A 22,906-nucleotide genomic window follows, 5' to 3' on the forward strand; every position below is an offset into this window, starting at 1 on the left:
CCTTTCCATCCCCAGGAGAGCTAGAGGCTGTGACTGACAAGGCAAGCCCCTTGCCTGTATTTCAGGCCAAGGCCAGGGTGTGGACTGGGTGATTCCTAAGGTCCCTGACATTCCCAAGATCCTGACATTTCGTCCATTTCATATCAAAAGGGCCTACACATTCCTCCCAGCTTTCTTTGCCCACTGTTCCTCGCTACCTGCTACTCTTCCCTGAGCCACTTTTCTGGGTCCCACAAGGAGAGGTTCAGCTGCTGGTGGTTGGGGAACAGGGTGGGGAAATAAGGGTGGCTAGGCTCCCCTTAACGGTCCTCGCTTCTCCTGTAGTATCGATGCTTTTTTACCCGTCCTATGTAGACTTCTGAGGGCAGACAGGAAGGAGTGGGAGGCAGGGAAGAGGACAGGAGCTTTCACGATGTTTTCTCAGCTCCTCAAACTACCAGCATGATGCTGCAGGTGGTGCTGAGGATGGAGAACCCATCCAGGGCTGTCAGAAGCGATGTAGACTGGATGCAGAGCATGTGAGTGCCCTGGAGATGCCCCTAGAAGGGGTGGCCAGCAAGCTGCTCCTGCCTCCCTGGCCTCCAGGACCCAAAGTTAAGGAGCAATTACCAAAGTGGGCAAAGGGCCTGAGGTGGGTGGAGCACCATGGCAACCACGGGTTTATGGTAGAAGCCAGGGTTCCTGCCCGTGAACACTGACACTAAATTTCATATGATTCTCATGTGTCAGGAAATACAATTCTTCTTTTGACTTTTTTCAACCATTTGAAAATGTAAAAATAATAATAATAATAAATTCTTAACTTGTGATTTATACAAAAAAACAGGCAGAAAGACAGATTTGGTCCACAGACTGTGGTTTGCTGTTCTCTGCCTTAAATCATCCTCTGTCCTTTATTTTCCTTTTGAGTCTTGGCTTCAGCCCTGATCTGTCCAGCTCTGCCCAGCATTGGAGGAAAGCTCTTGGCCCCCACCCTGGCATGTTACAGCATTGGGCAGAAAGAAAGACAGCCAGGACAATGGAAAGAGCTTGAACAGGGCCATCTGAATCCAGATAGACCTGGGTTCAGATCCTGGCTAAACTTAAGCCTTCAGCCTTCTTGACTTTCTGAGCCTTCCTTCCCCCATCTGTATCCTAGAGCTTGCCTTGTAGGGTTCTTATGCAAAGGCCTGGTTCTTGGCAGATGAACAAGAGAGCGTTGTTATTTGGGGAAACGTAACAAAACAGGCCTTCACTTACTGCTCACTCAGGTCTGGCAGCTTTTCCAAACCAACCTCCCGGGGCTGCCCGTCTTGATCACCATGAAGGGACTCAAGAAGAGAGCCTGATGCCGGCCTGGAGCTCCTCCCCTACCCTCTACCAACAGGGCCCCTGGAGTAGAGCTCAGCCTCCTGCCCTGGGCCTGCCAGGGCTGCAACACGGGCCCAGTGGTGCTGCAGTTCTCCACCTGCCACCCTGTGTGTCTCCCCATTGGTTCAACCAGAGGAAACCTGCTGTTGTCCCGCGGCTAAGTCGCTTCAGTCGTGTCCAACTCTGTGCGACCCCAGAGACAGCAGCCCACCAAGGCTCCCCCGTCCCTGGGATTCTCCAGGGAAGAACACTGGAGTGGGTTGCCATTTCCTCCAACACATGAAAGTGAAAAGTGAAAGTGAAGTCGCTCAGTTGTGTCCGACTTAGCGACCCCATGGACTGCAGCCTACCGGGCTCTTCCATCCATGGGATTTTCTAGGCAAGAGTACTGGAGTGGGGTGCCATTGCCTTCTCCGCTGTTGTCCTAAACATGTTTAAATGTGCATAAAATCAATCAAACAAGTTATAAAACAGAAATTTGGCTCACGATGTTTATTGTTTTGTGATGGTTACAGTAAATATCGTAAATATATATCTTGAAAGCCTAGTGGTGCTGTGACTGAATAATTCTTGCCTCTCTCCTCAGTATTCCTTCCTGGGCTCTGTAGCACTGCCTATGAGTCCTGACATAGCCTGCCTGAAGCCTGTGACCTCTTGCCCACCCCCTTCTCTTCCCACGGGGCCAAAAGTGGCAGGGGACCTTCCTCTGGTGTGCTGGGAGCGGCCTCCTTGTGGTCTCCTTGAGCAGGATTTCAGAGCACTAGAAAAAATGATGCCACTGGCTTTGGGGTCCACTGAAACCATCTTTTCCTCCCAGACCTGCTTTTCCTCCTGCTCTGTGCACAGTGCCCTTCCTTCCAGCCTCCTGGACTCCAAACCTCAGGAGCATTTTTCATGTCTCTGTGCCCTGGTTTTCTTCTGCAAGCTGCCAAGTATTTTGAGTTCACATCTGCCCCCTTCATATCCCACTGCCCAAGTCCTAGGTCACAGCCCCTTACTGGTCTCAGCCCACATTGTACCACATCGTACCCCCACAAAGCAGAGCTCTGGTGTTGCCAGTACCCCTCACTCAGAAACCACCCTGGCCTCCCACTGTCTCTAGAATACGGCTAACCTCCCATGCTTGGGGGCTTCCCTGGTGGCTCAGATAGTAAAGCGTCTGCCTGCAATGCAGGAGACCCAGGTTCAGTCCCTGGGTCAGGAAGATCACCTGGAGAAGGAAATGGCAACCCACTCCAATATTCTTGCCTGGAAAATCCTATGGATGGAGGAGACTGGCAGGACTACAGTCCATGGGGTCACAAAGAGTCGGACAAGACTGAGTGACTTCACTTTCACTTTCCCATGCGTGGCCTGCTGAGTCCTCCTCTCCATGGGACTCAAGGCACATTTCTGGCCTTATCTCCTGCTGGTCCCTCTCCCACACCTTGGTTCCAGATAAACAGAATGACTGGTCATCCCCATCCAAGGCTTGCTTTAGACCTTTGCTAATCTGAACACTGGCTTCTAGTAAATGATAATAGCATAGGAGGCCCTGTCAGCACAGAACCTAGTTATTGGCTAGTGGGTCTGTTTTAGCTTAGTTTCTCCGAAAGCAGAGCCTGAATGAGTTATTTAGGGACCTGATCCAGAGGAGTGGGGAAAGGGGAAATGGCACAGAGAAGGGAGAGCCAGTTAAAGAGGTGTTAACTAGTTGGCCCCTGCTATGGCTGATGGCTGCTCCATCCTCAGGACCTTCCAAGAAGCGTGTTTGAGAACCATCCGTCCCAGCAATGAAACAGGGAACATCTGTCTGTGGGCCCCCATTCTCCTTGGTTTCTGAGTTGCTCCCCAGGGCCCAATTCTCCCAGTTCTTCACTGCTGTGTGTGAGGGCTGAGTAGCTCTCAGAAGCATCCCAAGCCTCGGTATCAGGGAGGTCCTGGAACAGAGGCCAGTTGGCACGTGGCAAGGCTCTGCCTGCTCACTGCTGGGAAGCTGGTCCCTGCAGCAGTGGCTGGAATAGGCAGCAAGGCAAAGAGGACTTGAAATGGTGCATGAAAGTTGTCCCACATCCTGGCTCTATGGAGCACATGCTTTATGTCTTAGCTCTTCCAGCCACAGATGTTTTTTCCTCCCCAAGGATGCAAGAACCTGAGGGAGAGACAGCCCTGGACCCTGTTTGGGGTCCCACACCTTCAGAGCTTGAGATCTCCCTTCCTTGCCAGGAAGAGTTTTTCAGGGCAAGGCTCTGTGGAATGTGACCTCTCCAGTGGGGATCAGGCTGTGGGCCTCATAGAGAGTCCAACAATGATGATTTGCAGGCTTTTTCTCCTTTCTTGTGTCAGTGCTCATTCCTTCCGAATGCCCAGAAACTCCATCTCCTTCTTTCCTGTCTCTCCTGCATTATCCCCCACCCCAACCAGGGTCCCCACAGATGTTCCAGTACTGGCACAGATTCCTCGTTAGTTGAGTGTACAGGTGGTGCACATGGGCATGCAAATTTGATTTCTACCCAGGCCTCCATCATTCCTCCCTGTGTCCCTCTAGTATCTTTCCTGTGAAAGCCATTTCCCTGGCAGTGGCATACAACCTGGGCAAAGCCCTGAGAAAGCAGAGGGCTTCCTGTAATGTAAGTCGAAATCACAATGAGAAATTCATGTCCACAAAAATGTCTAAAATTAAAAGGACCAGTGGTACCAGTGTTGATGAGAACATGGAGACTGGAACTCTCATATGTTGCTGGTGTAGTATGAGTGGGCACAGTTAATTTAGAAAACTGTGTGATGCTGTATACTAAAGCTAGACATGTGACCCAGCAATTTTACTCCTGGGTGTATGTATACATACCCAAGACATATACAAGATTATTGATAGTGATATTACTCAGAATAGTGAAAGACTCGAAATAACCCAAAAGTCCATCAATAGAAAAATTAATTGTGATATATTTCTACAATGGATACTACCTAAAAACAAAAAAAGAATGGACCACTGTTATATACAACAACAGGGGGGAATTTCCCAGGCATAATGTTAAGAAACCAGATGCAAGAAATTATGTATGCATAGTCCCATTTATACAAAGTTCAAAAATAGGCAGAGATAGTTTTCAGTGATAGAGGTGAGAAGGTGGTCTTTGGAGAGATATTGACTGGAAATGGACACAAGGAGCCTACTGAGATGTTGACAACATCCTATATCCTGATCTGAGTAGTGAATGCATCCTGGGTGTTCAGTTCAGTTCAGTCCCTCATGTCCAACTCTTTGCAACCCCATGGATTGGAGCATACCAGGCTTCCCTGTCCTTCACTATCTCCTGAAGTTTGCTCAAACTCATGTCCATTGAGGCAGTGATGCCATCCAACCATCTCATACTCTGTCGCTCCTTTCTCCTCCTACCCTTAATGTTTCTCAACATCAAGGTCTTTTCCAATGAGTCAGCTCTTCACATCAGGTGGCCAAAGTTATTGGAGCTTCAGCATCAGTCCTTCCGAAGAATATACAGGATTGATTTCCTTTAGGATTGAGTGGTTTGATCTCCTTGCTTTTCAAGGGACTCTCAAGAGTCTTCTCCGGTACTGCAGTTTGAAAGCATCAGTTATTTGGCATTCAGCCTTCTTTATGGTCCAACTCTCACATCCATACTTGACAACTGGAAAAACTGTGGCTTTGACTATATGGACCTTTGTTGGCAAAGGAATGTCTCTGCCTTTTAATACGATGTCTACGTTTGTCATAGCTTTCCTTTCATGGAGAAAGCATGTTTTAATTTCATGGTTGCAGTCACTGTCCACAGTGATTTTGGAGCCCAAGAAAATAAAGTCTGCCACTGTTTCCATTTTTCCCCCATCTATTTGCCATGAAGTGATGGGACTGAATGACATGATCTTAGTTTTTTGAATGCTGAGTTTTAAGAATTCACCAAGCTGTATACTACTTGAGATAACTCTATGTGAGCTATACCCTAATAAAATAAATGAAGGAAGAGAGGGCTCCCCAGAAACAGAGGCTTCCGTGCTATAACCCAAGAAGGAAATTGGGGTTAGGGTATAGAGGGGTCTGTTCTCAGGGCTTTGCAAACTTAGATGCTTCCTCCCACCTCTCTTTATCTACACATTTGGTACCTGTGGAGACTCACTCAGACCCACAGAGTTGGTAAAAGATTGATATTTTAAAAATTCATTTATTTGGCTACATTGAGTCAGGATCTTAAGTTTTGGTATTGGAACTCTTAGTTGCAGGGATTTACTCCCCTGACCAGGGGTCGAACCTTGGGCCCCTGCATTGGGAACTTAGAGTCTTAGTCACTAGACCACCAGGGAAGTCCCATAAAGATTATTTGAAAGAGGAAACATTTGACCTACAGAAGATGCAGAAATAAATGTTATCTGAACTTCTCTTATCTGACTAAAGCAGAGCTTTCTAAAAATACAGCTGCCATTAATCCCTGTCCAAGGGATTTTCCAGCCAATTTCAGCTGCCATGGAGACAGGCCGCCAATAATACCTTCCATGTTTTCCCACAGAAGTGCTAAGCTCTGTGCCTTTGTTAAGGGCGGTGTAGAAACCTTTATCTCTGGTTATTCAGTGAGTTACTCTTTACTGAACAGCTCTGTGGTGCACGTGTAAGTAAACTTTATCTCTTCTCCTGTTCATCTCTTCTCAGTTAGCTGGCCTCCAGTCACTGGACCCAGGTTGGAAGAGGAAAAAGGTTTGCCTCCCAACAAACACAGAACTTGTTTTCTGTGGCCTATGGGGTTATGCTATAGTTCAGTGGCCTAGCAGATCTAGAACCTTATATTTCAAGGCTGTTTTACTGGGTTAACTCTTTTATCAGACCCTTTGCAGGCCAGTGCTTAGGCTTTAGTGGATACCCTTGTCTTGAGTTGAATTCATCCCTAAAATGTGCACTGGCTTATTGAGGAGGAGGGAGTTCTAAACATTCTTGATGAGAAAGCCAGACCCAAATGACAACTCCATCCTTCCATTGGTTCAGGTTGAGAAATCTGTAGCTTTCTTGACTTCTCTCTTCCTTTGACAGCTCACATCAATCTAGCAAGAAATCACGTCAGCTCTACTTTCAAAACATATCCAGGAAAAAAAAAAACCAAACATATCCAGAATCTGATTGACTCTCACTACCTCCTCTGGCACCATCATGGCAGAGCCACCCTCGTCTTTCACCTGGATTAGGACAAAACCTCCTAACTCCCAGTTTCTGTTTCAGCACAAGGCTGCCAGAGTGGTCCTTCCAAATCCCAAGTCAGATTTCATCACTCCACAGCTCAAAACTCCCCAGGGGCTGCTCCCAGCTCATTCAGAGACCACCCCCCAAGGCTGGCAAGGCCCTTTATCACCCATGCCTTATCACCCTGCTCCCCCGACCCCCAACTCTGCTCTGTCATGAGACTCCAGCCACATGGGCTCTTTGCTGTTTCTTAATCTAGGTTCTGCCTTAGTCTCTGGATCTTTCTCTATGAGTTCTGCTGTCTGGAGTGTTCTTCCCCATGTATCCACTTGACTGACTTTCTCATCAACTTGGAGTCATGGTTCAGATCCCATGATGTTATTTAATACTGCAACCTGCCCCTCATCTCTGCATGCCACACACACCAGGTTCTTCTTACCTATCTTTTCCCCGCTTTTCCCCATAATATTCATAATATTCCATAATACTCATCCCTATACCATTCACTTACTTATTATGTTTATCGTTTGAACTCTCTTGGTTCACCGGGGAGTTAGTTCCACAAGGGCAGGGTGTTTTACTCAGTGATGTATCCTGGGTGCCTAGAACAGTGTCTGACATCTAGTAAGGCGCTCCACACATGTTTGCTAAATTAATAAAACTAGCCTCCTATGCTCATTCAGAGTGAGACCTGAATTGGGCTGAACAAAATGTTCAGGAGCTTTCTTGTTAAGACTATTATGGCCTCAAGGTCAACAGTCATGTGTCCAGCCGTGGAAATTCCCCCAGGTACAGAGGAAGATGGACTGACAAAATTCAGCAAAACCCAGGAAAGCATTCAGTCAGGCTTCCCTTCTAGTAGATTCCTGGTTAGATCCCATCATAGGCAACTGGGCTGGAGCTGAGCTGTTGATTACTAGATGATGAAAAGAAAAAGGAAATGGAGAAGGAAATTCCACAGTGGGGGGGTGAAAAGGGCACCTGGAGTACCTCGGTCTGTAGCTTAAGCCACCAGCTGCTGGAATGAGGAAGTCTCTTTCCTCACTGGGGTGGGGCAGACAGGTGGGTCAGGAGGAGAGGGAGGTGGCAGAAAGCAGCATATTCTTGCTGAATTTCTCCTCTGTTTTCTCAAGGGTGAAACTTCACACTAAATCACTCACTCATTACTATGTGCATGCTCAGTCACTCAGTCGAGTCTGACTCTTTGAGACACCATGGACTGCAGACCGCTAGACTCATTACTAGATCTGATCAAACAGAATTCAGGTCTTTGCTGTGGCCCCAGGGCCTCCTAAACTCCCCCAAGGGGAAATTCATTCTCCCATTTTATAAAGTGAAGGACTGAGGTTGAGCAGGATGATGGAAGGGCTCAACCTAGCAGGAAGACTCTACAGATAAACAGTGTGGTTAGAACAGGGGTCCAGGATCCCTGATCCCAAGTGCTGGGCTGAGTCCCAGACAGACCCCCTTGGTCTCCTCTCATTGAGTCTTCCTGCCCAACCCCCTCACCCCAACCCCATGCCCTAGAATGACTTCCTTCTCCTTCCAGGCCACAGAGCCCTTTATCCCAACATGGGGGAAGTTCTGTTTTTAGTTTATTTTTAACAATCTTTTGGCCATGCTTCATGGCATGTGGGATCTTATTCCCCAGTCACGGATCCAACCCAAACGCTCTGCATTGTAACTGAGAAGTCTTAACCACTGGACTGCCAGGGAAGTCCCCAGGGTGAAATTCTAGAAGGCAGTGTCTTACATGAAGTAGAACCTCAGCCATCATGGCCAGGATGACCTCAGAGGCCATGACAGAGGCCCAGAGAAGCCAAATAACTTGTCCAAGATCACACAGCCCCTAGGCCATAATTAAGGAAGGAGCTGGAAACAGAACCTAGACCTTCTGGATTCCACTTTAAAGTTCCTTCCAGCCATGAGATTTTTGTGATTTCTTGATGCTTGTCCAACAAGCTTTCCTCTGCTCTAGAACTGCTTTCTCCACAAAACTCTGACCCTGAGACCCCCAAGGTACCTTGTCTGGCCTCTGGCTATGGCCATAACAGCCTACGTCCTGGGCCCTTCGAGGGGATAAGATTCTTCACTGGGACATTTAGAAGTATATTCTGCAGCCTCATTCCCCTTCTTGTGGCCAAATCCCCAAACTTCCCTCAGTCATTACCTTCAGTGTCCCCCCTCCCAGGTCTGGGGACTCAGACCGGCACACATACTGTTTCCCTTCTTCGAGGTGTGCTCTCCCTGCCCTGCACCTACTGGCTGGCCCAGGACATGATCTTGCCTCTGGCTGGGATGTAGGGTCCCAGGATGTAAAGACAGAAGGATGTTAGGGATCAGAGTCCTTCCCCACACTAGAGAGTTGTCTCCTGCAAACCTTAGGGGGCTGTTCCTCCTATGACTTGAGGATTCGAGTGTACATCAGGGTTCGTTTATTGAGTCCTTAAAATGTATGTGTTTTCAATAAGCACCAAGTATGTAGGTGCTATGTTAGAGCCTTTTTATTGCGTGTGATCCTCAAAAAACAGCCCAGTAATTTAAGGATTAGGCCCATTTTACAGATCAAGAGGTTGAGGTTCAGAAAGCTCTTTAGTTTGCCCTTGACCATACAGGTATTAGGGCTTCCCTGAGGCTCAGCTGGTAAAGAATCCGCCTGCAACATGGGAGACCTGGGTTTGATCCCTGGGTTGGGAAGATCCCCTGGAGAAAGGAAAGGCTATCCACTCCAGTATTCCAGCCTGGAGAATTCCATGGACTGTATAGTCCATGGGGTCTCAAAGAGTCGGACACTGTTGAGCGAGACTTTCATTTTCACGTTCATAGAGGTAATAAATCCAGAATTAGGAATAAAACCCATGTCTCTCTAACTAGAAGTCAAAGTCCCATGCACAAGGCGGGGAGAGGGGAAAGCTTGTGGGAAGGGGGAGCATGTATGAAACACTTTCTGCCATGGTTTCCCTGGCTGCAGGAACCAGGGTGTGAATATCACAGTGGAAAGGATTCCGTATCTTCAAACCTTAGGGAGGAGGAATCAGTGGGCAAGCAGGGCAGGAGGGTTGGCTCCTTGTCAGTCCTGACACACAACCTGCCAGCTCTCGGCCTGTGCACTTGAGATCACCTGGCTGCATCCTGGAAACTAGCCAGTCACACCTGGGCAGGTGGCCCGCCCAGCCTCCGCAGGTTGAGGAAGCAGGAAAAGGCGGCAGTGAGAGGAGTGGGCAGAGCTGCTGGCAATGGTGGCTGGAGTCCCAGCTATGATGAGCTTTCTCTGGTGCCTGGCTCTGCCCCTTTCCTTCTGCTGCTGGGAGGCTGGGGCCCCCAGGAGCTCTGCAGGTAAGGAGGTGAGAGGCTGCCTGTGGGCTTCTCTCCTGACTCTGGGTGGGAGTTTCTATACTACAGCTCTTTGTGGGTGTAAGTAGCTCTCTTGGGTTAGTTACAATCAATCAAAAAGCTATACAGCCTTCCCAGGTGGTGCTAGTGGCAAAGAACCTGCCTGCCAATGCAGGAGACATAAGAGATGTGGGTCAGACTCTCTGAGTCAGGAAGAACCCCTGGAGGAGGGCATGGTAACCCACTCCAGTATTCTTGCCTGGAGAATCCCATTGTACAGAGGAGCTTGGTGGGCTTCAGTCCCTAGGGTTGCAAAGAGTTGGACATGACTGAAGCGACTGAGCACGCATAAAACTATACTTGAAGTATTGCATGCGTGTGTTCTCAGTCGTATCTGGCTTTTTGTGAGACCCCATGGACTCCTCTGTCCATAGGATTATCCTGGCAAGAATACTAGGGTGGGTTGCCATTTCCTTCTCCAGGGCATCTTCTCAACCCAGGGATCAAACCCACATCTCCTTCGGCTCCTACCTTGGCAGATGGATTCTTACCACTGAGCCACCTGGGAAGCCCCACTTAAAGTATGACTGTTATTGATAAAGAATACACAATGGCAAAGGGTCAGCTTAAAAGCATGTAACGCTGCAGTCCATGCAAATGTGAGGTTGCTATGGGTTTGTTTTTATGCCTGTGCGGGTGTGAGTATGTGTGGAGGGAAGAATAGGAAGTCAGAGGGTGTAGGCTGGTGACAAATCTGATTAAAGCCAAAGAACGTAGCTTGACAAGATTCTTCCTCCTTCAAGTTAATGTTTTAGCACAGATTTCCTTTAAAAGTCCATTAAATTTTTAAAATTTTTATATTGGAATATAGTTGATTGAGAAAGTTGTGATAGCTTCAGGCGCACAGCAAAATGACTCAGCTATACATATACATATATCCGTTCTCCCCAAACTCCCCTCCCATCCAAGCTGTCACATGACACTGATCAGAGTTCCCTGTGTTATATAGTAGGTGCTTGTTGTAAAAACCTGTTTTTGCTTGAAAAGTCACAGATGGCTTGTGGAGGGTAGATTCTGAGAGAGGCAGGGCTTTTATGAAAGAAAAGAATGAACACTGACCTGTAATAGAAATGGTGCCAAGCTTGTCACATGCATTATCTTTTGTAAAAATAGACTGTATTTTTTAGAGCAGTTTTAGGTTCACAGCAAAACTGAGCAGAAAGTACAAAGATTTCTAAAGAGGCCTTGTCTCCCACCTTCTCACCACCCCCTCCATTATCAACATCTCTCACCAGAAATATACATGTGTTACAACTGAGGAATCTACAGTGACACATAATTATCACACATTGTCTTTCAAAACTTAATTTTTTTAGAGCAGTTTTAGTTTCACAGCAAAATGGAGAGGAAGGTACAGAGATTTTGCATATACCCCTGTCACTAACTTTTTAATCCTCACAATAACCTTGTGAGAGATACATTCTCACCCTCATTTATCCCCTGCCCCCCAAGTGAGGAGCCCAAGTGAGGCTTCTAACCAGCATGAAGTAACTCTGCAGAGCCAGGAGTTTATTCCACACATCATGCCTAACCACTGGACCACACTGCCTCCTGCACTCATTATCTCCCAAGCATGTGCTTCACATTTAATGTAGTGTTTCCAACCAAGTGAAATAGGTACCTCAAGCTCCATTGTACAGATGGGACAACGCAGGCATGGAGCCGGGAGACTTGGCCGGGTCAGGTTTGGTAAGCGGCAAGCCAACAGAGGAGAGGGGACTGGAATTCTGGGTCCAAAGTCCACATGCTTTCCTCTCCCCAAGTTTGATTTGAGGAATGGTTCAGGACAGCTGCAGCACTCTAGAGCTATTAAGGGCCAGGATGGGCTTTGCTCTGTTTGAGAAGACCCTGGGCAGGTAAGAGAGTTGGGTTGGGGGTTGTAAGAGCCCCGAAGACGAACAGGCGATGGGTTTGGGAAGCCTGAGGAGGTTCCACAGCAGGATAACACCACTGGGCTCCCAAGAAAGGAAGAAAATGTGTCAGGGGAAGTCAGCATCAGACCCCATGGTTGTGTTTCAGGCTGTGTGGGCTGCCGCAGAGAAGCTCTGCCTCCAGCTGTGGGGACTGAGGAGCCTCAGAGAAACTGGAGTGAGGAGAAGCAAGTATATTCCTGCAAAAGTGTGAGTTGTGTGTGTAGGTAGACAACACTGAATGGGCAATGAGAACGAGGGCCATGACCACATAATCAGCGTGTGGGTACAGCCTGAAACCCTTGCTGTATGAAAGTAGGTTGTGTGATTTCAGGTGACTCCTTGAGAGGACATGGTCGGGGAGGGATGCTTAATGACTCCCGGAAGGCTTAGGAACGGAAGCCGTATTCCCCTTCCTCTCTGGTGCTCACCCCCATGACTAGGCAGGTAGGAAACACTCACTGGTAGGAGACAGAGTCAGGATTTGCACCAGTAAATCATCAGACTCCAGCTAGCAGGCAACACAGCTATGACTAGAGCGCAGTCTCTTGCTTCTTAGCCCAGTGTTCCATCATCATCCAGTGGGAGACACAAGAGGACAAGCCAAGAGCCTCTTCTGATATCCTGGGTAGAGATGACCAAATGGCCCTGGCCTTCCTGTGGGTCCTTGGATACCTCTGGGACAGTAGGTCTCAGAAAAGGCCATCTTAAACCATCAGAACCCTCCAAAAGTGTGCATATGCTTTTATCTTTTCCTTCCAAGAGTAGGGTTACCAGATAAAACACATGGCAAACTTGAATTTCAGGTAATGACTTTTTCAGTATGATTTAAATATTACATGTACAGGAGGCGGTGATCAAAACCATCCCCAAGAAAAAGAAATGTAAAAAGGCAAAATGGTTGTCTGATGAGGCCTTACAAATAGCTGAGAAAAGAACAGAAGCAAAAGGCAAAGGAGAAAAGGAAAGATATACCCATCTGAATGCAGAGTTCCAAAGAATAGCAAGGAGAGATAAGAAAGCCTTCCTAAGTGAACAATGCAAAGAAATAGAAGAAAACAATAGAATGGGAAAGACTAGAGATCTCTTTAAGAAAATTAGAGATACCATGGAAACATTTCATGCAAACATGGGCACAATAAAGGAGAGAAATGGTATGGATCTAACAGAAACAGAAGATATTAAGAAGAGGTGGCAAGAATACACAGAAGAACTATACCAAAAAGATCTTAATGACCCAGATAACCACAATGGTGTGATCACTGACCTAGAGCCAGACATCTTGGAGTGCGAAATCAAGTGGGCCTTAGGAAGCACCACTACAAACAAAGCTAGTGGAGATGATGGAATTTCAACTGAGCTATTTCAAATCTTTAAAGATGATGCTGTGAAAGTGCTGCACTCACTATACCAGCAAATTTGGAAAACTCGGCAGTGGCCACAGGACTGGAAAAGGTCAGTTTTCATTCCAGTCCCAAAGAAGGGCAATACCAAAGAATGATCAAACTACCACACAATTGCACTCCTTTCACATGTTAGAAAAGTAATGCTCAAAATTCTCCAAGCTAGGCTTCAACAGTAAGTGAACCATGAACTCCCAGATGTTCAAGCTGGATTTAGAAAAGGAAGAGGAACCAGAGATCGAATTGCCAACATCCATTGGAGCATAGAAAAGCAACAGAATTCCAGAAAAACATCTACTTCTGCTCCATTGATTATGCTAAAGCCTTTGACTGTGTGGATCACAACAAACTGTGGAAAATTCTTAAAGAGATAGGAATACCAGACCCCCTGACCTGCCTCCTGAGAAACCTGTATGCAGGTCAGGAAGCAACAGTTAGAACTGGACATGGAACAACAGACTGGTTCAAAATTGGGAAAGGAGTATATCAAAGCTGTATATTGTCATCCTGCTTATTTAACTTTTATGCAGAATACATCATACGAAATGCCAGGCTACATGAAGTACAAGCTGGAATCAAGATTCCCGGGAGGACTATCAATAATCTCAGATATTCAGATTACACCACCCTTACGGCAGAAAGTGAAGAGGAATTAAAGAGTCTCTTGATGAAGGTGAAAGAGGAGAGTGAAAAAGCTGGTTTAAAACTCAACATTCAAAAAATGAAGAACATGGCATCCAGTCCCATTGCTTTATGGCAAATAGTTGGGGAAACAATGGAAACAGTGACAGACTTTATTTTCTTGGGCTCCAAAATCACTGCAGATGGTGACCGCAGCCATGAAATTAAAAGATGCTTCTCCTTGAAAGAAAAGCTGTGACAAGCCTAGACAACATATTAAAGAGCAGAGACATTACTTTGCCTACCAAGGTCTGTATAGTCAAAGTTTTGGTTTTTCCAGTAGTCATGTATGGATGTGAGAGACCATAAAGAAGGCTGTGTGCCAAAGAACTGATGCTTTTGAACTGTCGTGTTGGAGAAGACTCTTGAGAGTCCTTTGGACTGCAAGAAGATCAAACCAGTCAATCATAAAGGAAATCAACCCTGAATATTCATTGGAAGGACTGTGATGCTGAAGTACTTTGGCCACCTAATGCAAAGAGCCAGCTCATTAGAAAGGACCCTGATGCTGGGAAAGATTGAAGGCAGGAGGAGAAGGGGACACCAGAAGACAAGATGGTTGGATGGCATCACTGACTCAATGGATGTAAGTTTGAACAAGCTCTGGGAGATGGTTAAGGACAGGGAAGCCTGGCGTGCCACAGTCCATGGGGTCAAAAAGAGTCAGACAGAACTGAGGGACTGAACAACAACAAATATTACATGACAAATACACATACTAAAAAATATTTATCATTAGCATTATTCTTTATTTATATGACAAATTTAACTGGGCAGCCTGCATTTTTATTTGCTAAATTTGGCAACCCTCCTCAAGAGATCAGAGAAGGAAATGGCAACCCACTCCCGTATTCTTGCCTGGAGAATCCCAGGGACGGAGGAGCCTGGTGGGCTGCCGTCTATGGAGTCGCACAGATTTGGACACGACTGAAGCGACTTAGCTGCAGCAGCCTCAAGAGATACCTCAGCCCCTCCCCCTCGACAGACAGGAGAGGCATCTATCAGCTCATAAATAATCCTGCTGAAGCCTCCCCTGGGGAACAAATGGCTGCTGGCCCTTCACTCACACGACCTCAGAGGGTCATTCAAGCGAGCAGAGACATTCTGCCCTATGGAGTTGTTGTTCAGTCACTAAATCGTGTCTGACTCTTTGTGACCCCATGGATTACAACATGCCAGGCGTCTCTGTCCTTCACTACTCCTGAAGTTCGCTCCAAAAAATCGATAGGAAGGTGACAAGGATTCTTTCAGAAAGTTCTGAGAGTTGTGGTTCCTGCTCCACAGTTCTTGGCTCATTTGGATCTTCTGATTTTCTTTGCTCCCTCTTGAATTGGGATCCTGGCCCACACTTTCACTTTGATGACTTCAGACCAATAAGGGTCTCGATTTGGGGGCTGGCTTGCCTCAAGTGGGCCATCAGAGGACCTCAGCCAGGGCAATCCCAGTTCCATGGCTGCTACATGGGGCTGCCTTCCCAATATTGCCTCCTCTTCCTTGAAAATATAGTTGAAAAATAAGGTCAAATGATCCCTCCTCCCTGCTTCCTCCCAGTAGTGCCCAGGGATAAATCTAAGAGCCTGTGTCAAGTCAGTGCCCTGGGATTCACAGCTCACAGAGTTGCTTTTACCCAATACAGGCCCCAGTGGATCAGGCCACACAGAAGTGCCCGCTGTGACTCCAGAGGTCTGGACAAGCTCAGAGGAAGTCTTTCAGGCTACTGACCTCACTGATCCCTCTGTGCCAAACCACGCCTCTTGGGAAACTCAAACCCTGAGCACCCAAACCTCTGACAGGACCTTCATCAGAGGTGGCACCGTTTCAGAAGCAGAGACCAGGGAAGATAAGACCATGGCTCTCATGACAAGAAAGCCTTCCAAGTTCATGGCTGTGATCACTACTCCCATGGCAACATCATCCACAAGTGGCAGCCCCATGGGATGTGTAAGGACCACTGTCATAGGCAGTGAGCTCTGGAAAGTTGTCTTTGAGAACCTTTGCACTTTTGACAGCTCTGAAGAAGCAAAGAGAATCTTGAAATTCACTTACATTTCTGAAGCTGAGGCCCTACCCTCAGAGAGCAGTGCCTCCTCTGACAGCTCAGTTCCAGCCGTCACCACCTCACAAGCCCTGCCAGCAGACATCACTGCTCTGACTAAGGCCTTGGTTACCTGCATCACCAACACCAAGGTGATCAACTGCAGAGTTATGGAAACAGAACCAACTGCCGCCATCCCTGGGACCTCATACATAGATCACAGCTCCACAGGAGGACAGGCCCTGACCACCTCTGAGAGGTCAGCCTTGCCTGACTCCACTGAAGCAAAATCACACCTTACCAGGAACACAACCTCTGTTGAGACCTGGACAATAGCCCACGCCACAGAATCAGTCACACCTGCTGTCACAGTCACCCTCAGTAGCACCTCAGAAAAGGAAATGACAGCAGCCAAGGCCACTACCCCAAGTGGAACCTTGGTGACAGTCAGCAAGAACCTTTTGGAAGAAAGCTCAGCCCTCTCTGTTGAGACAACAAGTGACACCAGTATCTCAGGGATAATTACTGTCTCTACAGAGGATGCGACAACAGTAAGCAAAGTGACTTCCCCTGCTGGGTTCTCAGCTATGGTCTACAGCTTCTCCAAAGAAACCTCCACCACGAGTTCCACCTCCTCAGAGACTTCTACCACACACAGCACATTCAGTGGGTCCATTCCCACCATCAGCAGGAGCTCTCTTCCTTCTTTCCATCTGCCTATGGTTGACAGTATCCCAGAAACAAGTGTTACCTCAGCCAAGACCACAGCCTCAGCCAACAGCAGCCCCACAGCCTCAGCCGACAGCACCCCAGAAACAAGTTTCTCCTCAACCAAGATCACAGCCACGACCAGTAGTAGCTCAGAAACAAGCGTCACCTCAGCCAAGACCACAGACTCAGTGAAGACCTTGAAAACAGCCAGCGCAGGTGGAGGGAAGCCCTCAACAACCCCGGCCACCACTGGTTGGACAAGGTGGACAGATATTACTCCAGGTGAGTGGCTCCCCCGCGTGTAATCTTTGGGAATTTGGAGTTTGGCTTCTGCATGTTTAAGGAGATAGGGGAGAGGAAAATGAATCTGGAGGCTTCTTCTGAGCCCTGTCTCACATGTCACCTTTTCATGATGTTCTAGTAACAAAACCAGTAACAAGCAGAATTAAAGTAGGGTATGGAGAAAGTTCAGCACCGGAAGTGTGGAGAAATGGTTTGGGATATTGTCTTTGCCCTGAGTGATGTAGGACAGGTCCCGGCCCAGGTCCCTTCCCCTCTGAGCCTCAGTTTCACTGCCAGTACCTGGAGGGGGTTGCAGTGAAGTCCTTTCCAGTTCTGCCATTCCATGATGTTAGCTGTTGAATAACTACTGTGCACCAGGGAGGGGCTAAATTTTATTTAAAAGACACAGTCCTCATGCTCTGAAAGCCTCTGGTTCAGCCAGAGCCACACCAAGTGGAAATTGGGAGAGTTTAGCACGCAGGATGCACTTTATGGAACTGGTAACGTAAATGGTGGGGGCTTCCCAGGTGTCAAGCCAGAGAAGCAGGTTCAATCTCTGGGTCGGGAAGATCCCCTGGAGAAGGAAATGCAACCCACTCCAGTATTCTTGCCTGGGAAATCCCACAGACAGAGGAGGCTGTCGGGCTACAGTCCATGGGGTTGCGAAGAGTCAGACCTGACAGCAGTTAAACAGCACTTGCAAGTGTAAATGGTGACTTAAAAATCAGTCAATAAATTGGACAAAGATTTGGGAGTTGAAAGCTACATCTTGAGACAACTTCTTTAGGGAAGAAGTCCCTTGTCGGCAGTCAGCCCAGCTTCTGATCAGCCTGGAGACTTCACCTCCACTTCCCATCATCTTTCCTCATGCCTCATCCCAGCAGTATCCTCTGCTCGCCAGGCTTTTTTGGGAAGGTGAAATAAAAATATTAATCACAACCACCTTACTGAATATCTTTTGAATTTCAGGCAGAGGTGATATAAAAACATTTCACAGCCAGTAAGCATGGCAGCAGCTGACGGTTCTCTCTGATGGCACGCTTTGCATGTTATTTCCCCTAACTAAACCTTGAAAACCATTTTATGGAGTGGGTGTTCTTACTCTAACTGACAAGTGAGGAAATACATTTAAAGGCTGTTAAAAAAGTAGCAGTAGAATTCCAAATGAAAGTCAGCTTGATTCCAAAACTCAGAGTCTCCTGTTGTGCTTTTATTTTAAAAGCTTAAAGTATTAATATTTTTCTTTTAAAAAGATTTCATTTATTATGTGTTGATTAGATGATACATTGACATGATTTAAATTTCAATAGATACATAGATTACATCTTAGATGTCTTTCTGCTATTGCTGTCCCCTTATTACCCAGTTTGCCTTTCATACGTATCTGATGGTATCACTTTGTTGTGAATCTTCTTCTGGACATGCAATATGCACATGGAAGCATAAAAAGGAAGAGGGAAGATATCTTTATATTATAGCAATATAATATAGATATTGATACTCTATCATATAGCTATAGACAATATCTACCTTCTTTTTTATGCAAATGGAACATGTGATAAACACAGATCTCTTGATACAAAGCTATCTTTTGGTATGGTTTCTCAGTATTTTGTTTTACCATAATTTCTTTAACCAGTGTTTTCTGGATGGACATTTAGTTCATTTCCAGTATTTTGTTATCATGAACAAAAAGTGCTGCAGTAAATAATACATTTTTCAGTTGTGTTATTTACTGTAGGATAAAGTTTTAGAAGTGCAATTCCTGGATTAATTCCAATAGTACTCTGATAGGAAGAATTGACTAAAAGGTGGCAGGTAAAGCTTAAGGCTCAAGGAAAGAATGAAGTTGTCTACAAAGCCTTTAAGTCAGGAAGGCTGGATTGAAAGACAGCTGCCACCTTAGAGCTGGACGAACTGGCCGAGCACATCCCCTTAGAGACCAGCTTCTCTGCGGCCTTTCTCTGGCTGGTCCCGTTCCCAACAGCTTCATCCAGGGCCCCCAGGCCTTCAGAACATTCTAGATTCACTTTCATTTCTCCTTCCTCACACTACTCTTTTGACTTCACCACATGTGGAGGGGGCCTTTACTCCTCATTTTCTTCCCTCTTGTTGGGAAGACATTATGATGGGTCCAGTTACTGGAGAGAAGGAATCCTGTCTTTGCAGTGAAGAGAGGGAACGCTCTGTGTGAACACAGACACACTTATACATGAGAGTAAGCGCACATGTACAGAGCAGGGACAGAAGCTGGGGACCACAGTTCACATCTTGATTCCGGAAATGACTTACCCATGCTTTTGTCTTCTCACGGTTCTCAACTTGCAGGCGCAGATGGAGGCTTCCTCCTCCTGAGGCTGAACGTGGCCTCCCTTGAAGACCTCACTGACCCCAGAGTGGCAGAGAGGCTGATGCATCAGGTGAGCAGGCACTCTTTGTGCCGGGGAGTGAAGGAAAGCGAGAGGTTCTTGGAGATGCTGGGGAAGATCTGCAGGATACAGAAGAGCTGCTGCTACATTAGGGAGGGTCTAGTTTCTTGTGGAGTATTAGGAATGAAATCTAAGAATCTCTCCCTGGCTTTGTTTCTGCCTGTTTTTTCTGAGTACTAAATTCCCCTCTCTGCTATATATATATATAATTATATATATATATGTATATATATATATATAAAATTCTTTCCCTCATCCCAATTTCATTAGGCCCTAGGAAGATCAGGCTTTCTGGTCCCTGGGAGAAGGTTAATGTTGTTAATGGACAGATAGTCAGGATTTTAGTTGCACATGGCAGCAACCCAATGCTTCGGAGCTTATTTAAAAGGCAAGGAATTGGTTGAAAAACCTAGAAGTGGCTGTCCAGCTTCAGGTCTGGCTGGATCCAGAAGCTCAAACAGGATCATCAGGATTTTCTTTTTCTTTTCCCCTCTTAGCTCTGCTCCCTTCATTCCTCAGAGTCTTTCATATGTAAGGAAAGGCAGTTGTGACAGCACCAGATTCACAAGGCACTTATCTCTCCCAAGTGCCTCCTAAGGAAGGACTGATCTCATGGACGTAGAAGGGCTACCATAACTGACAGCCTGACCTGAACCACATGGAATGGAATGAGAGACCACAAAAGAAATAGGGTTGCTAGACAGAAGGGGAAAAAAAAATCATAGATGTATGCTCTAGATGGACATCAAGACTGTATTTGTAGAAGCTGGGAAAATTCTCCTAAAACCCAGATCCCTGGACAAAGCTTCTAGTGCTGGAATTCTGGGATTACGGTTTGGGGGGATGGTGTGAGTCACTGGAAGGTTAGAATGAGTCAGCTCAGCCTAACCCTTATGTCCACATCTTTCTGCCAAGGAATGATGGGAAGAGGGAATATTTGGGCTCAATAGGTCTGTTAGTGGAAGGAGGGACTTAGGACTCCCATAAGAAAGTCTCTGAACATGGCTTCCCTGTTGGTCTGCGGTGAAAAATCTGCCTGCCAATGGAGGAGATGCAGGTTTGAACCCTGGGTGGCGAAGATCCCCTGGATAAGGAAACAGCAACCCACTCCAGTATTCTTGCCTGGAAAATCCCATGGACTGAGGAGCCTGGCAGGCTACAGTCCATGGGGTCTCAGAAGAGTCAGACATGACTTAGCAACTAAACAACGAACACAGCATGGGGTTTTGAAGAGGGACAGCCAAATAAATGACAGATTCCCAGGGTGTGATAATCCAAGTAGCAAGTGTTAATCCAGCCAGAGCTATGTCAGATTTGAACCCTTCAAACTGGAAACTATTTCAGAGTCAGAAAGAAGGTGTGGAGATAGGAGCAGATCAGTTGAGGTGTAGGAACCAGGCCACGCAGCTGTTGGGTATCAGTTCCTGTTGTGAGCTGGTTACTGGTGAAAGTTCAGAGGTCAAACAAGAAGCTCTGCAGTTATGTAGATCTGAGTATGAGCTCCAGTTCCTAATTGTGTGAACTTCTGTAAGTTACTCCATATTACTTTCCTCCCTTGTAAAATGAGGCTAGTACTACCTGCTTTATGGGGCTTCCCTGATGACTCAGCAGTAAAGAATCCCTCTGCAATGCAGCAGACACCAGAGACGAAGGTTCAATCCCTGGGATGGGAAGATCCCCTGGAGGAGGAAATGGCAACCCACTCCAGTATTCTTGTCTGAAATATTGTATGGAAACAGGAACCTGGTAGGCTACAGTCCAAAGGTTTGCAAAGAGCTGGACATTACTGAGCACACACACACATGTGTGTACACACAGCACCCCCACACACATAACCCACTTTATAAGGTTTTTTGCTGTTCAATCGCTAAATCGTGTCCAACTCTCTTGCGACCCCCTGGGCTATAGCTCACCAGGCTTCTCTGTCCATAGGATTTTCCCGGGCAAGAATACTGGAGTGGGTTGCCATTCCCTTCTTCAAGATTTCTTCCTGAACTAGGGATGGAACCGCATCTCCTGCATTGACAGGCAAGAGCTCCCAGAGAAGTCCCTGCTTTATAAGGTTACTGTGGGATTTAAATGGTAGGAATGACATAGCCTATGTCCAGCCTGCAAGAAGCTCAGGAAGTGCTACTGGCCTCTTCATACGTCCTCTGTCCCTTCCTGTCCTTGGCCTGTGGTGAGCTCGCGGGCCACAAGGGCTGGAAGTACCACCTTCTCCTTTTGCCTAACAGCTCAGCCATAAACTGGACCTGCTTACATTTCCTGTCCAAGTCTCCCTGCTGCATGTCAGGAGTGGCTGAAGAACACCAGCTGCAACCAGGCACAGTTGCATGCCGAAGGGAGCAGTGCTGCCTATGACCTGGGCCCCACCACGTCTGGAGCCATGTTACTGTGCAGAGATGTACCTGGAAGGTTCCCATGTAGATTGGCAGATCACGGCCTTACCCAGACCCAGTAGTGGGACCCTGGCCCACGTATGCCTGGGGGTAGTGTGTAGGGAGGGGGTGGGGTCTGCCCCTTGTTGCAGAGATGACCTTGGGCTTCCCCTGGCATGTGTGTTGTGCTTCAGTAAAGAGCGAGCTGATCACCCGTCTTTCACCTGTTGTGTGCTTGCATCCTGCATTAAAAGTATACTCAGTGTGGCTCAGGGATAACTTTATATGGTACAGGAATTTTGTGCACCTTCACCACTACCTCCCTCCTTCATGCTCGTCTGGTTCTTGGCTTGAACTTTGATTACAGCGCTGGCCCTGGAACCTGCTGAACTGCGAACTCCTTCAGAGCAGGAACCACATCTATTTATCTCAGGATTCCTTGAACCTAGCAGAACACCTGGCCTGGAATAGGATCACAGAGAATGCTTGATAAATTGACTTGAATTTCAAGTTCTCCACACAAGCAGTGCTCAATCATTCCTCCCCCATAACTCGCAAGTCATATAGTCTTTTAAAAATTAAATGTGGACTTTTTTTCCATTATAGAGGTAAAACTTGCTTTTAAAGCTTAGAGAAATTCAAAAGGACCGAGGAAGGAGAAAAAAGAAATGAGAAGAGGAGGGGAGGAGAAAGAAAGAAACATCTAAAATCCACCTCTAGTTGTCTGGAGTTGTTTAGTTTTATTTGACAAAACCATTGTTAATGTATACGTTCAGCCTCTCCACATGCATGGTTCTGAGTGGATCTCCACCAAGGGGCACCTTACATTCAATATTTCCAAGATGAAAGTACTCAGCTTACCCCTAAACCTGCTCTGCCTGCATCTTCCTCATCTCAGTTCAGTTCAGTCACTCAGTCGTGTCCGACTCTCTGCGACCCCATGAATCGCAGCACGCCAGACCTCCCTGTCCATCACCAACTCCCAGAGTTTACTAAAATTCATGCCCATTGAGTCGGTGATGCCATCCAGCCATCTTATCCTCTGTCGTCCCCTTCTCCTCCTGCCCCCAATCTCTCCCAGCATCAGGGTCTTTTCCAATGAGTCAACTCTTCACATCAGGTGGCCAAAGTATTGGAGTTTCAGCGTCAGCATCAGTCCTTCCAATG

The 22,906-nt window shown here is 46.9% G+C and overlaps 1 protein-coding gene across 1 annotated transcript; it reads left to right on the top strand.

Moving 5' to 3' along the window:
* Positions 1-9,588: 9,588 nt before the first annotated feature.
* Positions 9,589-21,954, top strand: MUC20 (mucin 20, cell surface associated). Its single transcript, XM_043474102.1, has 4 exons — positions 9,589-9,853; positions 15,541-16,932; positions 19,261-19,352; positions 21,596-21,954. Exons 1-4 carry the CDS (start codon positions 9,754-9,756, stop codon positions 21,662-21,664), a joined length of 1,653 nt encoding a protein of 550 aa, XP_043330037.1. The 5' UTR covers positions 9,589-9,753; the 3' UTR covers positions 21,665-21,954.
* The last annotated feature ends 952 nt before the right edge of the window (positions 21,955-22,906 follow it).

This window comes from Cervus canadensis, chromosome 7, assembly GCF_019320065.1.
Source record: "Cervus canadensis isolate Bull #8, Minnesota chromosome 7, ASM1932006v1, whole genome shotgun sequence".
NCBI lineage: Eukaryota > Metazoa > Chordata > Mammalia > Artiodactyla > Cervidae > Cervus > Cervus canadensis.